Source organism: Schistocerca piceifrons, chromosome 2, assembly GCF_021461385.2.
Source record: "Schistocerca piceifrons isolate TAMUIC-IGC-003096 chromosome 2, iqSchPice1.1, whole genome shotgun sequence".
Classification (NCBI taxonomy): domain Eukaryota; kingdom Metazoa; phylum Arthropoda; class Insecta; order Orthoptera; family Acrididae; genus Schistocerca; species Schistocerca piceifrons.
In genome coordinates, this window is record NC_060139.1 from 927,807,331 (window position 1) to 927,827,678 (window position 20,348).

At 42.7% G+C, this 20,348-nt stretch overlaps 1 protein-coding gene across 1 annotated transcript in view; it reads left to right on the forward strand.

Annotated features, from left to right (window-relative positions):
- LOC124776625 overlaps positions 1–20,348 on the forward strand; it is a 323,277-nt gene that overhangs the window by 215,966 nt on the left and 86,963 nt on the right. The window contains exon 4 of the mRNA XM_047251713.1: positions 14,465–14,593. Within this exon, the coding sequence (XP_047107669.1) occupies positions 14,465–14,593 (129 nt within the window). The remainder of the gene's footprint in view (positions 1–14,464; positions 14,594–20,348) is intronic.

The window sequence follows — 20,348 nt, forward strand, 5'->3', positions numbered from 1 at the left end:
ATGTACTTGTGCCGCAGATGGCTCCCAGACATAAAGAAAGCAGAGCAAACGTGCTGCAACTGTAGGATATGCAGTTGGGGGTGACTGGTTGCAATTGAGTACAGTGCTACACTATGTGTACTATAGTGTATCAAGGTGTATTCTGATTGGATGTGTTACAACCGAAAAAAACAATGTATTAAACTATTTGTGAAGGAGCAAACAGGAACACTCTTGAGTGATTGATAGTCTGTTAGAATTGGTCATCCTACAGTACAGATGATAAAACTGTACACCGGTCTGTGAAAGCGACTTCAGTCACGAACCACCTGCTCCAATGAACCAATACCTGTATATTGAATAGGATCGCCACACATGTTTGGGTGATAGACACGAATGTACCCTGAGAGATACAGATCTCCTTCAGACTACCTGTGCGTAGTTTGGAGATGTGTTGCAAAATCTTCATCCTTCCTCCATGCCATGTGTGATGTGTAGTCATCCTAATTTTCCCAGCAAGGTACACCACCGTAACTGCTTGTACTATCTCTCCTTCTACCTCGTGTTGCAGAGCAAAGCTTCGTTTGGCGCCGACCTTACACACTGTAAATGGTTGGCGTAGCTATGACAATGTGTTCCCATTTCCACTGAGTGGTCAAAACGCGCTCCTGTCACATTAACGCAGCTCGTCCTGTTTCCACACAGGATGCAGAAGGCCTTAGATATATCGCTCCGTACAGATCAGACTTAAATTGTGACTATCACATGGACTAAGCTGCAGGGAGGGTGGGGCAGAGACATAGGAGCAGTTGCAAGATGTAGAGGGACTGTCTAAAAACAGCGTTGGAGTTCTTGGTATATGGGATCCTTAGCAGATAGGTCCGAAAAAAGAAAAGGTGACTCGTTTCGAGATACGAGAGTGGTACGAATATCATTCACCTGTGGCTGTCATCATTAAAAGACGTCTCTACAGGATCCAACGCAAATATGTGGTTGATTCCAATTTGCTGACAGCAAATCTTATCCCACTATAACGTAATCAACTCCCCCTTCTGCACCATGAAATCGTTCCCATGGGCTCCATTCTAATCAGTCGTCGCACACCGTACTCCTTCCAATCCAAACGAGGCTCCATCACGTCCTTTCCCCCACCTATGTGCAATACTACCAGCCTCCAAACACCTATAATCCACCAATGTGGGTTGTAGAATCCCTCTTTGGTCTGCAGCTCGTGGTCGTGCGGTATCGTTCTCGCTTACCACGCCCGGGTTCCCGGGTTCGATTCCCGGCGGGGTCAGGGATTTTCTCTGCCTCGTGATGACTGGGTGTTGTGTGATGTCCTTAGGTTAGTTGGGTTTAAGTAGTTCTAAGTTCTAGGGGACTGATGACCATAGTGCTCAGAGCTATTTGAACCAATCCCTCTGTGGTCACCTTCAGTTGTCATTTCTCAATGGTGTTCCTCGAAAAGAACATCGTGCTCCCTCCATGGATTCCCAGTTGTCCCACATGACGAGTGTAATCCGTTTGCTGAAAAAAAACATTACTGGCGATACAAAGTGACTCTCATGATCAATTTTATCAATTAGCGAATCAAATCGATATCAATGACGTGCTGCCTGACGGGTGGAAGAGACGGCTAGGGCAGCACAGAATGATTCTTGACAAGCGTTTTTTTTCTTTTTTTTTCGTTGCGGCGATATCTTTTAACGAAATTTCAATCTCCCACCTACACTGGGCTAGACAGGCTCTCACGATTTGTTTCGTAAACGCTAGCATGATATAGCATCGCACTGGTAAAAAGGAACCCTGTCGTAGTGTACAAAACATATATGTTCTCTTCAATTATAGCTTCTTGTTGTCAAACGTAAAATGAATTTTTTTCCCGACATGTGTGCTAATGGTGTGAAAGATTGCCTGAAATGTTTGTAAAACACACGAGCATGGCAGTTTATTTATAGACACTGAATGCGAGAGACGCTCTCAGGTCGTGTGATTTGTTCAATAAACTGGAAGAAATTGCGTAATATAGATTCTTTTTCTTTGGAGTTTAAATTCTCGCATTTTATTTACTCTGATGACGGTTTCGAAATAATGAGGACATTCTGCGGTGATCGGTAGTTCTCGCATCAGAATAGTCGAAGTTGGTTTTTTTCCCTGATTTCATGCACAATGGGCATGTCTCTGCTGATCATTTGTGATTGGTGGCAGTACACTTCGCTGGATATCATAAAATAATAAGATGCGAATGCAGTCGAATGTAAAAACTATACCGATTGTGCTCATAAAACTAAAAGAAAATGGACTTTACCTATTTTCGTGCAAAAAGAACCTTTATTATGGTCGAAAATCTGTTTTGCTTTTGTAATAAATGATTATAGATGTGTTGACATCCTTATCCAAAATTCTTGAAAAAGTAATGTATTGTAGAGTAGCTTCACACCTTTGTAAAAATAAAGTTTTAACAAAATGTCAGTTTGGTTTCCAGAAGGGTTTTTCAACGGAAAATGCTATATATACTTTCAATAATGAAATATTAAATGCTCTGAGTAACCGGAAGTCACCCGTTGGGATTTTTTGTGATCTGTCAAAGGCTTTTGATTGTGTAAATCATGGAATACTTCTAGATAAGCTCAAGTACTGTGGTATGAATGGGACAGTGCTCAAATGGTTTAAATCATACCTAACTGGAAGAGTGCAGAAAGTTGAAATAAACGGTCCACATGATATGCAAGAACTGGTGTATTCTCAAACTGGGGAACAATCAAGAATGAGGTGCCGCAAGGATCGGCCTTGGGTCCTCTGCTGTTCTTAATATATATTAATGACTTGACATTCTACATTCACGAAGATGCAAAGCTGGTACTTTTTGCTGATGATACAAGTATAGCTATCACACCCAACAGACAAGAATTAACTGGTGAAATTGTAAACGATGTTTTTCAGAAAATCATTAAGTGGTTCTCTGCAAATGGGCTCTCATTAAACTAGACAAAACACAGTATATACAGTTCCACACAGTAAATGGAATGACACCATTAGTAAATATAGACTTCGATCAGAAATCGGTAGTTAAGGTAGAATATTCAAAATTTCTAGGTTTATGCATTGATGAGGGGTTGAACTGGAAAAAACACACTGAGGATCTGCTGAAACGTTTGAGTTCAGCTACTTATGCTATTATGGTCATTGCAAATTTTGGCGATATACTTCTGAGTAAATTAGCTTACCACGCCTATTTTCATTCTCTGCTTTCGTATGGCATCATATTCTGGGGTAACTCATCATTGAGTAAAAGAGTTTTCATTGCACCAAAGCGTGTAATCCAAGATCATCCTGCAGACACTTGATTAAAGAGCTAGAGATCTTCACTGTAGCCTCACAATATATATATTCACTTATGAAATTTGTTATTAGCAGTCCGAACGAATTCAAAAGTAATAGCAGTGTACATGGCAACAACACTAGGAGAAAGGATGGTCTTCACTACTCAAGGTTAAATCTAACTTTGGCTCAGAGGGGGTAAATTATGCTGCCACAAAAGTCTTTGGGCACTTACCTAATAGCATCAAAAGTCTGACAGATAGCCATATAGCATTTAAAAGGAAATTAAAAGAATTTCTTAATGGCAACTCCTTCTACTCATTAGATGAATTTTTGAATACAGGAAGTGAGTGATTTCCCCAACCCCCACAAAAAAATTAAATATATTAAGTGTCATGTAATATTTTGTGTAATGCAATATCTTGTATAGACACCTTTTATTAACCTGACACGTTCCACATCATTACGAAGTGTCTTATTCATGATCTATGGAACAAGTACTGATCTAATCTAATCTAATGTAATCGAAATAGCGAGAGAAACGCGTTGTACGAACCAGAATAACGGCTAACCAGAGAATAAACTCGGGATAACTTGACCGGCGATTTCTGGCCGGCTAGCGAGCTTAACCGGGGAATAAGTTTTCAAGATAGCAGGAATAGTGACAGATGCAGACAGCGATAACGGTATTTTGGCTGAAGTGTTCGTGAGAATGAGGAAGGGAAAGAAACTGAGATGACGCCGATTACGAGTTTATATCCAGATTTCGCTTATCAGAGGGAACCGTGCTTCGTATTTTCAATCTTGTATATGAGAAACTGGAGCATGTGACGAACAGGTGAGACTATTTCTCTGTTTTCAATAATACTGTTCATTCATAGTGATATGCATTTGATTTCACTACTTCGTTAATTCTGTCATGTTATTTATCTAAATCAGGCACGTTAAAATGACGATTCATAGAAAAATAGTCTTGTTTACCTGGTGTGTGTCACAATTGCTGCAGTAAAAAAAAAAGGACTATTTCGTCTTATTTAGCAGATAGTGCCATAATAGACCTAACCAAATCGAAAAACCACACCAACTATGTGCTCAGTTTGCATTAACAGCTTTTTCTGTTTTTAACGAAACATCGATTTCTCGCGCAGCAAAACGTTTTGATGAAATAGTAGTGTCTCAATCTTATCAATGGCAGAAAATATCGTTACACTTTGTTTTCTATTAGGAATGCGCCCTTTTTGTAAACACCACAGCAGTGTCAAAACAACTTTCCAGATTTTATTGAAAATATTAGGATTACAGTCCCATTAATATTTCAGAGCAAGAAGATCGTCTCCCACCTACCATTATTCAATAAAGCCAGTGAACTGTTTGTTCTTTCTCAGGTTAAGTTTAACACAGTAAGTTCAAGAGGAAAGCAAGATGTTTTCCTTAATAGAAAGTGATGCTTCCCCAGCTATAGGACGTAGCTGTTGTTTATTTGATATTAGTATTATTCACATAAGCCCACCCATATTTATCATAAAATAATAGCTGTATTTGTATGCTATAAGAGCAGAACAGGAGTCTAGTCATCTGCATAGTTGTAGCATGTGGAAGAAGTGCCTGGAATGCTATGTTTTTAAATTTCCTTGAATGACAAAAACATAGGTACTTTCATCCAGTTAACAGGAATCTTTTGTTATTGGATACACATAATCATAATAGTGAGTGGCTGCAAATTATGTTTTTAAATTTCTCTTGAATTGTTTCATGTCATTCTTTTCTTTCTTTTAGTGTTGACTCGGTTCTACCAAAGAATCAGCTACTACAGACACTCAAATATTTTGCCTCTGATGATTTCTTTCTGTCCATTGGAGGCTTTATTGGTATTGGCAAGGGGATGGATACTGTACGCTTACAGGTAATACACTTTTTAAACTCCTTTCTGTCCAACACCAGCATCTCGCCAGTTGAACATATTTCCCACCAAAAAGAATAAAGATTGTACCTTACACCCCTCTGCCTTTTTCCTGCCAGCTTGTAGGTGTAGGATAAAGTTTGAGTGTGTCTGTCGCTAGTTTCGAGTGCTATTGCGAAATTTTTTCCCAGCAGGATAACATCGTGGAATCGTCAGTTGTTGAGCTGTATTGCGCTTTTATGCTGTCCTTGTGTGACGCTATGCATATACGGGGTGTTACAAAAAGGTACGGCCAAACTTTCAGGAAACATTCCTCACACACAAAGAAAGAAAATACGTTATGTGGACATGTGTCCGGAAACGCTTAATTTCCATGTTAGAGCTCATTTTCTTACTTCTCTTCAAATCACATTAATCATGGAATGGAAACACACAGCAACAGAACCTACCAGCGTGACTTCAAACACTTTGTTACAGGAAATGTTCAAAATGTCCTCCTTTAGCGAGGATACATGCATCCACCCTCCGTCGCATGGAATTCCTGATGCGCTGATGCAGCCCTGGAGAATGGCGTATTGTATCACAGCCGTCCACAATACGAGCACGAAGAGTCTCTACATTTGGTACCGGGGTTGCGTAGACAAGAGCTTTCAAATGCCCCCATAAATGAAAGTCAAGAGGGTTGAGGTCAGGAGAGCGTGGAGGCCATGGAATTGGTCCGCCTCTACCAATCCATCGGTCACCGAATCTGTTGTTGAGAAGCGTACGAACACTTCGACTGAAATGTGCAGGAGCTCCATCGTGCATGAACCACATGTTGTGTAGTACTTGTAAAGGCACATGTTCTAGCAGCACATGTAGAGTATCCCGTATGAAATCATGATAACGTGCTCCTTTGCGCGTAGGTGGAAGAACATGGGGCCCAATCAAGACATCACCAACAATGCCTGTCCAAACGTTCACAGAAAATCTGTGTTGATGACGTGATTGCACAACTGCGTGCGGATTCTCGTCAGCCCACACATGTTGATTGTGAAAATTTACAATTTCATCACGTTGGAATGAAGCTTCATCCGTAAAGAGAACATTTGCACTGAAATGAGGATTGACACATTGTTGGATGAACCATTCGCAGAAGTGTACCCGTGGAGGCCAATCAGCTGCTGATAGTGCCTGCACACGCTTTACATTGTACGGAAACAACTGGTTCTCCCGTAGCACTCTCCATACAGTGACGTGGTCAACGTTACCTTGTACAGCAGCAACTTCTCTGACGCTGACATTAGGGTTATCGTCAACTGCACGAAGAATTGCCTCGTCCATTGCAGGTGTCCTCGTCGTTCTAGGTCTTCCCCAGTCGCGAGTCATAGGCTGGAATGTTCCGTGCTCCCTAAGCCGCCGATCAATTGCTTCGAACGTCTTCCTGTCGGGACAGCTTCGTTCTGGAAATCTATCTCGATACAAACGTACCGCGCCACGGCTATTGCCCCGTGCTAATCCATACATCAAATGGGCATCTGCCAACTCCGCATTTGTAAACATTGCACTGACTGCAAAATCACGTTCGTGATGAACACTAACCTGTTGATGCTACGTACTGATGTCCTTGATGCTAGTACTGTAGAGCAATGAATCGCATGTCAACACAAGCACCGAAGTCACCATTACCTTCCTTCAATTGGGCCAACTGGCGGTGAATCGAGGAAGTACAGTACATACTGACGAAACTAAAATAAGCTCTAACATGGAAATTAAGCGTTTCCGGACACATGTCCACATAACATCTTTTCTTTATTTGTGTGTGAGGAATGTTTACTGAAAGTCCGGCCGTACCTTTTTGTAACACCCTGTAGTTGTGTAATTAGGCCCGATCTTTGTGAGTAATTATGTAATTAGGATCGATCTTTGCGTCAGTTTCCCGTCCAAAAATAAATAAGGTACACTAACCTAACCTTCCTCTCCCGCATCTGCACAGTTTCCATGTGTTAGGGAGTGCACATGGGCTTTCCGTCCAGTAGAATCAGCATTTGTGTCCCAGAAAGGGCACAGCCATTTTTATTTTCCTGTCAATTCCATACACCTCTGGCGGTTCGATTGTTTTAGGGCGGTATACTTGAGCTTTCCGCCCAGAAGGACCAGGGTTCGAGTCTCGGAAAGGGTATTACCGGTTTTAATTTCGCATCAATTCCCGGGTGGGGTGGGATGTCAGCACAGCGCTGGGACAAAGAAATCCCCGCCAAAATTCGAAATTCTCACCAAAATTCGAAGTTCCCACCAATAGGGTAGGTTGGTGGAGGGAGGGGGGTGGAGGGCTGTGCCACACGTGCTACTGAAAAAACATGAGATGTCATACGGGGGAGGGGGTGGGCGTGGTCGGGGCGGGGGTGATTAATTGATCAATTTAATTGGTTTGCGTATAAATTTGATATCGAAATTGCGCTACAAATGGCCTTATACTACTACTCAGATGTAGCTGTGTTGCCTGTTCTAAGGTGCATGAAGTATTTTTTGTGACAGATTTATTTTTCCCGCTCTGTGCTGCTGTTAGCTTCCTTCCTTCTATCATCTTATGCAAAATATTGCTTCCTAGCTCAGATAACTGTTTAACTTCTTGCATTACTCTGTTCCCTGTTCGGTTGTTAAGCAGGACTTTATTCTCCTTTCTACTACCCTTCATCACTTAAGCTTTATTCATTCTTAAGCCATATATTGTGCAAACTATACCGTCAATTTCTTTCTTACATCCACATAGAATGGCTGCCTTGCTTACGAACGTCAGCAATGGTGTCTGTTATTGTCTCGCAATTTCATTACCCCTCTGAAATATTCTCTCTTCCTTCACCGCTTCTTTGGTGTACATGTTGAGTACATCACTTGTATGGTATCGTCAGTTTTTGAACTGTATTGCGCTTTTAAGCTGTTCTTGTGCAGCGCTATGCATATAGTTGTGTAATTAGGCCCAATCTTTGTGATTAATTGGCCGGCCGGAGTGGCCGTGCGGTTCTGGGCGCTACAGTCTGGAGCCGAGCGACCGCTACGGTCGCAGGTTCGAATCCTGCCTCGGGCATGGATGTGTGTGATGTCCTTAGGTTAGTTAGGTTTAATTAGTTCTAAGATCTAGGCGACTGATGACCTCAGAAGTTAAGTCGCATAGTGCTCAGAGCCATTTTTTTGTTATTAATTGCGTAATTAGGATCGATCTTTGCGTCAGTCTCCCGACCAAAAATAAATAAAGTACACTAACATAACCTCCTTTTCCCACATCTGGACAGTTTCCACAGTTTCCATGTGTTAGGGGGTATTTGTATGGAGTGTAGGCATGTATGGAAGTGAAACATGGACGATAAATAGTTTGGACAAGAAGAGAATAGAGGCTTTCGAAATGTGGTGCTACAGAAGAATGCTTAAGATTAGATGGGTAGATCACATAACTAATGAGGAGGTATTGAATAGAATTGGGGAGAATAGGAGTTTGTCGCACAACTTGACTAGAGGAAGGGATCGGTTGGTAGGACACGTTCTGAGGCATCAAAAGATCACCAATATAGTATTGGAGGGCAGCGTTGAGGGTAAAAATCATAGAGAGAGACCAAGAGATGAATACACTAAGCAGATTCAGAAGGATGTAGGTTGCAGTAGGTACTGGGAGATGAAGATGCTTGCACCGGATACAGTAGCATGGAGAGCTGCATCAAACCAGTCTCAGGACTGAAGACCTCGACAACAACAACAATAACAGGGGGTACACTTGGGCTTTCCAGCCAGTAGAATCAGGGTTAGAGTTCTGGAAAGGACACAGACATTTTTAATTTCCTGTCAGTTCGAAGAGCCTCTGGTGGTTTAATTGTGTTAGGTAGACTTGGGCTTTCCTCCCAGGAGGATCAGGGTTCAAGTCCTGGAAAGGGTACTGCCAATTTTAATTCCCGCCAATTCCCGGGTGGGGTGGGATGTCATCACAAAGTAATTCCCACCAAAATTCGAAATTCTTGCCAATTTCAGTGTTCCGCCAAAATTCAAAATTCCAGTCAATTGGCTAGGTTGGGGAAGGGGTTCAAAAATGGCCCTGAGCACTATGGGACTTAACTTCTGAGGTCATCAGTCCCCTAGAACTTAGAACTAGTTAAACCTAACCAACCTAAGGACATCACACACATCCATGCCCGAGGCAGGATTCGAACCTGCGACCGTAGCGGTCGCGCGGTTCCGCACTGCAGCGCCTAGAACCGCTCGGCCACTTCGGCCGGCTTGGGGAAGGGGGCTGGGAGAGGAGGGAAAGAGGGGCTGACGTACATGTGCAGCTGAGAAAATACGTGACGTTATCTGGGGGTGGGCGTGGTCTGGGGCGAGGGTGATTAATTGATCATTTTAATTAATCTGCATATCAATTTATCGAAATTGCGCTACAAATGCTCAGATACTTATTACTCATCTGATCCTGTTGTGGCGGTTATAAGATGAGTTGCTTCAAGTACTTGTATTTTCTAAGCCAGATTTGTTTTTCCACCCTGTAGATGGCACAGAAAGCTTTCTTCAGTAAAAGAGCTCTACTGGTGTCAGGCGTTGATATGCAGTTGAGGAACAAGTTCCTGAAAGTATACATCTAGAGCACAGCACTATAAGGAAGTGAAACGTGGGACACCCTGAATGAAGACAAGAAGCTAGAAGCATTTGAAATGTAGTGCCATCATAGACTGTTAAAAATTAAGTGGACGAATTGAGTACAAAATAAAGAATTATTAAGAAGAACGGACTAGAAAGAAATCTATGGATGGCAGTCACCAGAAGAAGGGATAGATCAATGAGTCATCCAGCAAGTATTACGTATTCCTTTTACGATAAGGCCATCTACTGTACATTAGCGCCATTTGGCGGTGCTATTTTCTTTATCATTCGTTGGCCGCATATGAGCGAGTTTGAACATATACTTAGTAAGAGTAAGTTGATCGCGATACATCTATATCTACTAGAGTAGTTTGCAATGCTCACTTAAGTGTCTGGCAGGGGGTTCTTCGAACCACCTCCGTTTCTCTACCGTTTTATTCTCTAACATTTAAATCTTAATGTGCGAGCTCCCATTCTCATTGTCTTACGATGATCTTTTCTATAAATAACATGGCGATTTCTTTCTTATTTTTTAAAATTTTGTTATGATTTCTGTATTATTAACCTCGATTTAAGACTGAAGTAATCACATAATGAAATAAGATTTTATCATTTTTAAAAATTTAATTAACTTTATTAACCTTCAAAATAAACAAGGTGTTCCATCGAAGTACCAGATCGTGCGGTAGCGTTCTCGCTTCCCACGCCCGGGTTCCCGGGTTCGGTTCCCGGCGGGGTCAGGGATTTTCTCTGCCTCGTGATGACTGGGTGTTGTGTGATGTCCTTAGGTTAATTCGGTTTAAGTAGTTCTAAGTTCTAGGGGACTGATGACCATAGATGTTAAGTCCCATAGTGCTCAGAGCCATTTGAACCATTTGAAGTACCAGATTTTTAAAGAATTCCGCCAGAGAAAAGTTCGGAAACCCCTGATCAATGTGATCGTTCCAATTTAAGTTTGTTCGTAACTGTAATTTCTAGGTACGTACTTAGTTGAGTTGACAGCCTATAAATCTGTGTGATTTATCGTGTAACCAAAATTTTGCGGACTCTTTTTAGAGCTCATCTGAATGACAGTTGCCACTTTTCACACCATACAGAGTCCGCAGCTCGTGGTCGTGCGGTAGCGTACTCGCTTCCCGCGCCTGGGTTCCCGGGTTCGATTCCCGGCGGGGTCAGGGATTTTCTCTGCCTCGTGATGACTGGGTGTTGTGTGATGTCCTTAGGTTGGTTAGGTTTAAGTAGTTCTAAGTTCTAGGGGACTGATGACCATAGATGTTAAGTCCCATAGTGCTCAGAGCCATTCGAACCATTCGAACACCATACAGACATCGTGTGTAAGTCATTTTGCAATTGATTTTGGTATTCTGGCGACTTTACTAGACGGTAAATGACAGCATTACCTGAAAACAATCTAACAGGGCTGCTCAGATTGTCTCCTAAATCGTTTATGTAGATTGGATGCATCAGAGAGCCTATAATACTTCCTTGGGGAAAGCCATGATTTTCCGTCGATCACTACGATATCACGAATCCTGTCGTACAATAGGTTGTCCATAGGTACGCAATTCGATTAGCAGTCTCTTGTGAGGAACGGTGTCAAAAGCCTTCTGAAAATCTAGAATGTTGACATCAATTTGAGCTCCCTTCTCGATAGCACTCATTACGTCGTGTGAATAAAGAGCCAGTTTTGTTTCATAAGGACGATATTTTCTGAATCAGTGAACATAAAAAATGCTCAAATGTGTGTGAAATCTTATGGGACTTAACTGTTAAGGTCATCAGTCCCTAACCTTACATACTACTTAACCTAAATTATCCTAAGGACAAACAGAGACACCCATGCCCGAGGGAGGACTCGAACCTCCGCCGGGACCAGCCGCACAGTCCATCACTCCAGCGCCTTAGACCGCTCGGCTAATACAGCGCGGCTCAGTGAACAAAGTTTATGTTCCAAAGTCCTACTGCAAATCGATGACAGTAATATGGATCTGTAATTCATCAGATTGCTCCTATTTCCTTTCTTGTGTATTGATGTGACCCGTGCGATGTTCTGTCCTCTTGGTATGGATCTTTCGTCAAGCGAGCGGTTGTGATGGTTGCTAAATTATGTGAGCTATTGTAGCAGCGGACTCTGAAAGGAACATAATTGGTATGCTATCTCGATCGGAAGACTTGTTTTTATTACGAGTACTGTTATATCAGCAGTGTTCAGGTTGGTGAAAGTTCTGATGTCTGTATTGTTGTATTCAGTTGGAGATTACGGCAGAAACAATACGGCAGTTTTTTTTTAAAAAAAGTTCTAACTGTATGGCTACAAATTAGCATATGCAACCGTATGGAAACAAGAGTCGGCGTTCAATGCAGCTAACGTCCGTGTATTCCCTCCACTATATTACTACAGCTTACATGCGCCGTTCACATTTGTATTGCGAATACAGAGCATGCGAGGGGCCGTAGTTGTGCTGTGTCTAAATGTCTGCCAACCTGGTATATTCTGTTAATGTCCCAGAGCAGAAGTAACTCCTAAGTCGTAGGGTTAGGCTTTCTTGATATGAGGCTGCAATGATAGTTATTAGCGAGTGGTCTAACGCTCTCAGGACTACTAAAAAAAGTGTCTCTTAAAATCAAGGATGTCAGTGACTTTTTAATAAGCGAAGCGACGTAGCAGATGAAACACAAATTTGTGATGGAAAGTCTTCTACTACAATGTCATGCGTTAAACAGTTCAAACACTCAACAGTGCTAATCTTCCATAGCATGTAAGCTTTCACGGCCGGCGTGTTCATTAATTAAAACTTCCGGGCTGAATTGCCGTGGTCCATATATAAAACTTCTTCTCCTTCCTGACGTTTTGTTGCCGGCTGCGGGCAACATCATCTGAGACGCACGACACCCCTTAGCTACCCCAGGTGTGTATAAAATTCCGTGTAGCTGTGGCATGGTTTATATCGGAACAACTAAAAGAAGTGTTAATAGTCGCCTAACGGAACACAAAAGGAACTGTAGATCGGGACAGATTGAGAAATCAGCTGTAGCGGCACACGTTTTCAAAGACGGTGATCACGAAATAAAATTTAGTGAGACAAACGTGATGGCTAGGACCTCACATTATTATACTAGCATGTATAGAGAAGCTATAGAGATCTACAAGCACGGAAATAATTTTAATAGAAAGGAAGAAGGATTAAAACTAGACAAGATATGGCGGTCGACTTTGTACCAACGAAGTGACAATCGATTACCTGTAATCAAGAGAGATGGCACTAGCCAGAGATAGTTTTAAAGTCGAAAGCACGTGACGAGTGGTGGCGCCATCTAAGCGCTCTACATAAGTGGGACCACCAGCGCCTAGCAGCCAGTCGCCTACTCACCTCAGAAGATGTTGACGGCAGCCGGCAACGAAACGTCAGGAAGGAGAAGAAGTTTTATATATGGACCACGGCAATTCAGCCCTGAAGTTTTAATTAATGGAGCGCTAATCTTTGTTCATATAACACTTTACAGAATTGACTGTCACATACGAAAATATAATTCTTATTTACACTCTCTACTCTGCATTGCATGCAGTGTCGTGGTACATTAATATTTACATATTCGGGGAGAAAATAAGATATTAGACATGCGACATTGCCTTCACCGAATCGTACAGCCGATGTAACAGCTTGCTGTCACCTCTAGCACTCGACTCCAGCTCCCAAGCCGGCCGCTGTGGCCGAGGGGTTCTAGGCGCGTCAGTCCGGAACCGCGCTGCTGCTACGGTCGCAGGTTCTAATCCTGCCTCGGGCTTGGATGTGCGTAATGTCCTTTAGGTTAGTTAGGTTTAAGTAGTTCTAAGTTCTAGGGGACTGTTGACCTCAGAAGTTAAGTCCCATAGTGCTCAGAGCCATTTGAACCATTTTTTTTGTTAAGTCCCATAGTGCTTAGAGCCATTTGAACCATTTGAATCCAGCCCCCAGTTGTAGTCATCCCGACACACTTCGCTCGGCTCTCATTGTTGTTCAACCGAAAAGCAAGAAGTACTTCATCTGATTGCATCATAATGTCATAGTTATCAAAGAAAACTGGTGATCAAAGAATGTGAATAAACTGCATGATCTCCTACTATTGAGCGTATGTGCTATAAATATGAATCAAATCTGAATTAAGTATCTTAAAAAACGTAGAAAATAAAAGATATTTGGTACCGCACTCCACCTGTTACGTCGAACATCAGTTGACATTATCCTTTCTCCGTTACGAAGTGAATTTGGAAGTGAATGCTGTGGCTCCCAGAGCTAGTAACGTCGCAAGACGTAGATATGTTTCTCATCGTGTGCTCCTCCTTCTACATTCAGTTCCTTTAAAACTGGCGAAATGTCGAAACGCGGAGAGTTTCATCATAAAATTATATCAGTGTGCGACACGTAGTTCAGGAGATATGACATTTCATACCGTACATGTGAGTTCGTTTCTTTGAAGGGTCGGAGGAGTCGAAAGAGTGATGTTTGAAAAGAAAATTCCAACAATGTGGCCAAAAAAACATTTCCAGTCTCTCATTATGATTTGGACCCCCCATTTGCTTGACTGAACCGTAGCCTCTATATTCTAGTTCTTTAAGTGAGGTTTCCCTCAAGCATAATGCGATTTTTTTTATGTTACCCTAACTCATATTGTTGATTGCAGGGTTCACGTTGGACAAGGAGTCCAACACGATAGCGATCATCTGCCAGGATGTGACTGTCATTTTGGCGTTTGACTCCAGGGAGCGCCAGATGCAGTGGCATGTCAAGATCGTCAACAACCTGGGGGAAGGTGAGTGATAACAATACAGTGCTTTCTGTCCCATCCCGTCCTCTTCCCCCTCCCCCACCCCCTTCTCTCTATCAATCTATCTGTCTGTCTATTCATCTAACTCTGTATCTATTTCTCAAACCACAAGATAAGGGGCGACCAAAACGTTTCCATTCGAAGACCGTACAGTACAGAACAGGTATGCCAATCAGGAAAAATCGCCGTGAGGACTGAGGCAGTAATCCCACCGATGCATCAAGCTGAAGATATCCATTTGATAAAACGCCGTGTCCTCCTGTGTTAAGAAGCCTGTAACTGTCTGCCGCACATCGTTGACCGACAGGAATCGTCGAGCCTTCAAGGCCTTTTTAAAGGGGCAGAAGGCGTGATAATCACATGGAAAGATACCAGGACTAAAGGTCCAGTGCTTGAGTGCCTTCCACTTGAGTTGGCTGCCCCCCCCCCCCCCCCCTCCAGATTGACTGGCGTCTTGTGTCGAATCGCGAGCAGCATGGAACGTCGCGTACCATTTCACAACAACGGTTTAGACAGACATACTGCCACATACACATTCTTCATTCTCTAATGCGAGCGGCGTTTGAAAAGTCCGTGCAAAGGCCGAGAGATGGCACCACCGGCGCATATTGAGGTCATGTTTAGTTAGTAGCACCTTTGGAAAGAACGTACACCAAGTTTCAGCCATATTGGTCTATTTCTTCGTGTTTGGCATTCGTGTGAATCAATGAAGTCGAGTGATTGTCAAAAAATGGACGAAAAAGAATTTCGTGTGGTGATTAAAAATTGCTTTATGAATGGCAAAACGCCTCAGGAGACTAAAGAGAAGCTTGATAAACATTACGGTGACTCTGCACCTTAGATTAGAACGGTTTATAAGTGGTTTCAAAATTTTCTTAGTGGCGGTATGGACACAAGTGATGCTGTGGAGGTTACGACTCCAGAAATCATTGATAAAATCCATGATATGGTGACGGATGACAAAAGAGTTAACGTGCGTGAGATTGCTAGTGCTTTGGGCATCTCGAATGCACGGGTACATAATATTTTGCATAAACATTTGGACATAAGACAGCTATCCGCAAAATGGTTTCAGCGATTGCTCACGCTTGACCAAAAACGGAATCGTGTGAAGTGTTGCAAGGATGGTTTGCAGCTCTTCAGGAAGAATCCGCAGGACTTTAAGCGTCGTTTCGTCACTGTGGATGAAACATGGATACATTACTATATTCCTGAGACCGGACAACAGTCTAAACAATGGTTATGGCGACTGTCTTTTGGGATTCGCAAGGGATAATCCTCATCGACTATCTGGAAAAGGGTAAAACTATTACAGGTGCATATTATTCAACGTTATTTGACTGTTTGAAAACCGAGCTGCAAGAAAAACGCAGGCGATTGAACCGCAAAAAAGTCCTTTCCCATCACGACAATGCACCAGCACACACCTCAGTAGTTGCTGTAGCAAAATTAATGGAAATAGGATTTCAACTCGTTTCACATCCCCTTTATCCTCCAGACTTGGCTCCCTCGGACTACTATTTGTTCCCCAAATTGAAGAAATGGCTGGTGGGACAAAGATTTTATTCAAACGAGGAGATGATTGCAGCAACTAATAGGTATTTTGCAGACTTGGACAATTCCTATTATTCGGAAGGTATCAACAAATTAGAACAGCGTTGGACGAAGTGTGTAAGTCTAAAAGGAGACTATGTCGAAAAATAAAAAAGGTTTACCCCAAACACGTGAGTAGTTTTTATTTTTGCACGACTTTTCAAAGTCCCTCGTAGATATCTACCGGTATTTGTCCTCTGGCAGCCAATAAAAGAATAACCGCACGTTGATCCTGTTTGGAAGCATTTGATAGTAACATCGACGTAGTTCACGTTTCCTCGATTACTGCATGTACGTCGAAAAGACACTTGTCTTGCCTGCATTTCGGTGCTTATATATCCGCATCAGAGTTGCGCTACGCTGCAGCACCGCCCTCCAACGGAAACTTTTTGATTATCACTGCAATCTTCGCTGTCGCTGTGACCAGAGCACACATGAGGTGTATATTAGTGTGAGTACGTTGTTCTATTGAGTTTTAAGAATATAGCCCTCTAGGTCCTTAATTATTTCTTTATTTATAACATCAGTTCTGTAATTAGGGTTAAGGACCATAAGAATGAGAGGTGTTTGCTATGTACGGTCATGTTACAAAAGAAGAAAAACTAAAAAGTCAAAAAACTGTCAAAACAATGTCAAGTATCAGTAAAACGTATGTCTAAGGGGGTGTCAACTATCAACTCGACTCAAAAAATTTACGAAAGTTCAAGGGACACGTTGCCTTTTTTCTTCAGATCATACTCATGAAATGACAGTCTTTAAAATTACAAACATTCAGAGTGAAATTATAAAACATGGTTTAATTGGCTGCAGTTGCACATTCGTATAATTAGCTTCACTAAGTTCTTGTGGAGCTTACCAAAATATGATAATTAGTATTCGCTAAATCAGTTTTACAGACACATCTGTACAACACTGTTTTTTTCTGTATTTTTGTTTCATCCCCTTTATTCAGCCAAAAACTTAAAAAATGAAGATTAGACAAATAGGCCTTTAATTAAAAGTCAAAATTTTACAGATATTTTTAAGATCTATAATAGGATGAATTTTGTTGGCATTTACATAAACACTGTTGCTTTTGTCTGTTGTTTAAATTAAAATTGAAGGACTAAAAGATAAAGATAGAAAGAAAAAAATATATATTTAAAACACAGTGCACAAATAGTAACATCCTTCTATAAAACAGCACTGCGCTTTCACAAAAATCTGAAATACATGGGCCGGAAAATATGATTTAGTGATTGGAAAATGTGTTCAATAAGGTTAAAGAATGTGGGTAAAATTTTACGGTACGTTTGGTAGTATGTATGGAGATGAAGGTAGGTGTTTGGGTGGATAGTGGTAAAACAATGTGAGGAGGAGTCTGGTGGGTGGACATGGCCGTGGTATCAAGAAAGTGGATGGGGAGAGATGCAAAGGGAAGAGGGAGTGGGAAACTCTGGTGAGAAGTGGGATGTGTGGAGAATAGTTACAGTTGATATTATGGGTAAATATCGGGGTGAACTTCATTGTCTGGGAGAGGGAGTAGGTTGAAGTTGCGTTGGGACAGAATATGGATTGTGTGTAGGTGTAGGGATGAGGGGATGTGTTCAAGGTGCGTCAGCATACGAGGATTGGTGATCAGAGGAGAAACAACGGGATTATTAGAACCTACAAATAGTTGCACGTAGCACAGAATTTTCGGAAGTGTACAGTGTGGATAAATAAGGTAATAATTACGTCGTAGACGATCCATGTGGGGGAAGGTAAATGGATGAAGAAAACAAGATGGAGTGCACTGCAGTCAAGGATTTCGAGGGAGCGATCTAACTTGGGTAGAGTAGATACCCAAGCAACATAGGCGTAGGAAAGAATGTTTTGTTGTTGTGGTCTTCAGTCCTGAGACTGGTTTGATGCAGGGAGAATTAATGTTTTGTAGGTATGAGTACTGAGGAAGGTCGCAATTGCCATTTTTGGTCATTTAGTAATTTTAGTATTTTGACTCAATTGCGGCCTTTGTGTTGGATGAGGTTCCCATGTTGGTAGTCTAGGGTTAGTCAAAGACTTGACAATACTCAGTGGTATGGTTCAAATGGTGAAGTAAATGTCATGGATACAGAAGCTATGAGTGGTTCATCCTATAATTATTTTCTGTCCCTTGGAAGGATTTATCTTCAGGAGCCAATGGCAGCACCAGAAAGAAAACTGGTTACAATGGCGTTGAAGATATCATTAGGATTTTTGGAATATTAGATAGAGGTCTAGGAATGCAGTGGCATCCGCAAACTGAAGGGTCGATTGGACGGGGTATCAGCAGTGTAGAGGATACACAGGAGAGAAGATAGAGCCTTGGGGCACATCTGCTGTAGGGTAGAAAATGTGGGAATTTATAATGTGAATAGTGCCAAAGAATGGACAGTTAGATGGAAAGGAATCAATTAGGGGGCAGAGTTAACTGGAAGTCCATATGACTGGAGTTCGAAAAGAAGACCAGAATGCCTTATACGGTCGTAAAATTTTTCAAGGTCGAGGGATAAAAAATTGTGGTTTTCATACAACAGCCTCATAAACGTTAGTATAAAATATATTTTGCTTTAACATGGTGCTGTGATTATAAAAGTTGTATTTGCTCTTATAATTACATATGTCCGATACATAAAAATTGAACCATACAAGCTCAAATTTGGCAAAACTATATATTAAAATTTGTAGACTTTTAATACAGATTACAAAGCATGTAAAATTAGATGAACATATAAATATCTTTTGGAAGGCAGCTCTATCTTGTAGAAGACCAGTAACTTGCTCCTAAAGCCATGTCAGTTGCTGCACAGCCAGTGGGAGCTCTACCGTCCTAGCCAGCAACAGGACAACACGTCACATCCCCGAGCAGATGTCACGCCAATGACTTCTCATTCTGACGTTCCTTTAATCTTTTACAGGTCTCATTAAGGTAGTATCCGAAACGACATTATAAATGAAGAAATAGTTTGATGTAATTACACTCCTGGAAATGGAAAAAAGAACACATTGACACCGGTGTGTCAGACCCACCATACTTGCTCCGGACACTGCGAGAGGGCTGTACAAGCAATGATCACACGCACGGCACAGCGGACACACCAGGAACCGCGGTGTTGACCGTCGAATGGCGCTAGCTGCGCAGCATTTGTGCACCGCCGCCGTCAGTGTCAGCCAGTTTGCCGTGGCATACGGAGCTCCATCGCAGTCTTTAACACTGGTAGCATGCCGCGACAGCGTGGACGTGAACCGTATGTGCAGTTGACGGACTTTGAGCGAGGGCGTATAGTGGGCATGCGGGAGGCCGGGTGGACGTACCGCCGAATTGCTCAACACGTGGGGCGTGAGGTCTCCACAGTACATCGATGTTGTCGCCAGTGGTCGGCGGAAGGTGCACGTGCCCGTCGACCTGGGACCGGACCGCAACGACGCACGGATGCACGCCAAGACCGTAGGATCCTACGCCACTTCCCAGCAAATTAGGGACACTGTTGCTCCTGGGGTATCAGCGAGGACCATTCGCAACCGTCTCCATGAAGCTGGGCTACGGTCCTGCACACCGTTAGGCCGTCTTCCGCTCACGCCCCAACATCGTGCAGCCCGCCTCCAGTGGTGTCGCGACAGGCGTGAATGGAGGGACGAATGGAGACGTGTCGTCTTCAGCGATGAGAGTCGCTTCTGCCTTGGTGCCAATGATGGTCGTATGCGTGTTTGGCGCCGTGCAGGTGAGCGCCACAATCAGGACTGCATACGACCGAGGCACACAGGGCCAACACCCGGCATCATGGTGTGGGGAGCGATCTCCTACACTGGCCGTACACCACTGGTGATCGTCGAGGGGACACTGAATAGTGCACGGTACATCCAAACCGTCATCGAACCCATCGTTCTACCATTCCTAGACCGGCAAGGGAACTTGCTGTTCCAACAGGACAATGCACGTCCGCATGTATCCCGTGCCACCCAACGTGCTCTAGAAGGTGTAAGTCAACTACCCTGGCCAGCAAGATCTCCGGATCTGTCCCCCATTGAGCATGTTTGGGACTGGATGAAGCGTCGTCTCACGCGGTCTGCACGTCCAGCACGAACGCTGGTCCAACTGAGGCGCCAGGTAGAAATGGCATGGCAAGCCGTTCCACAGGACTACATC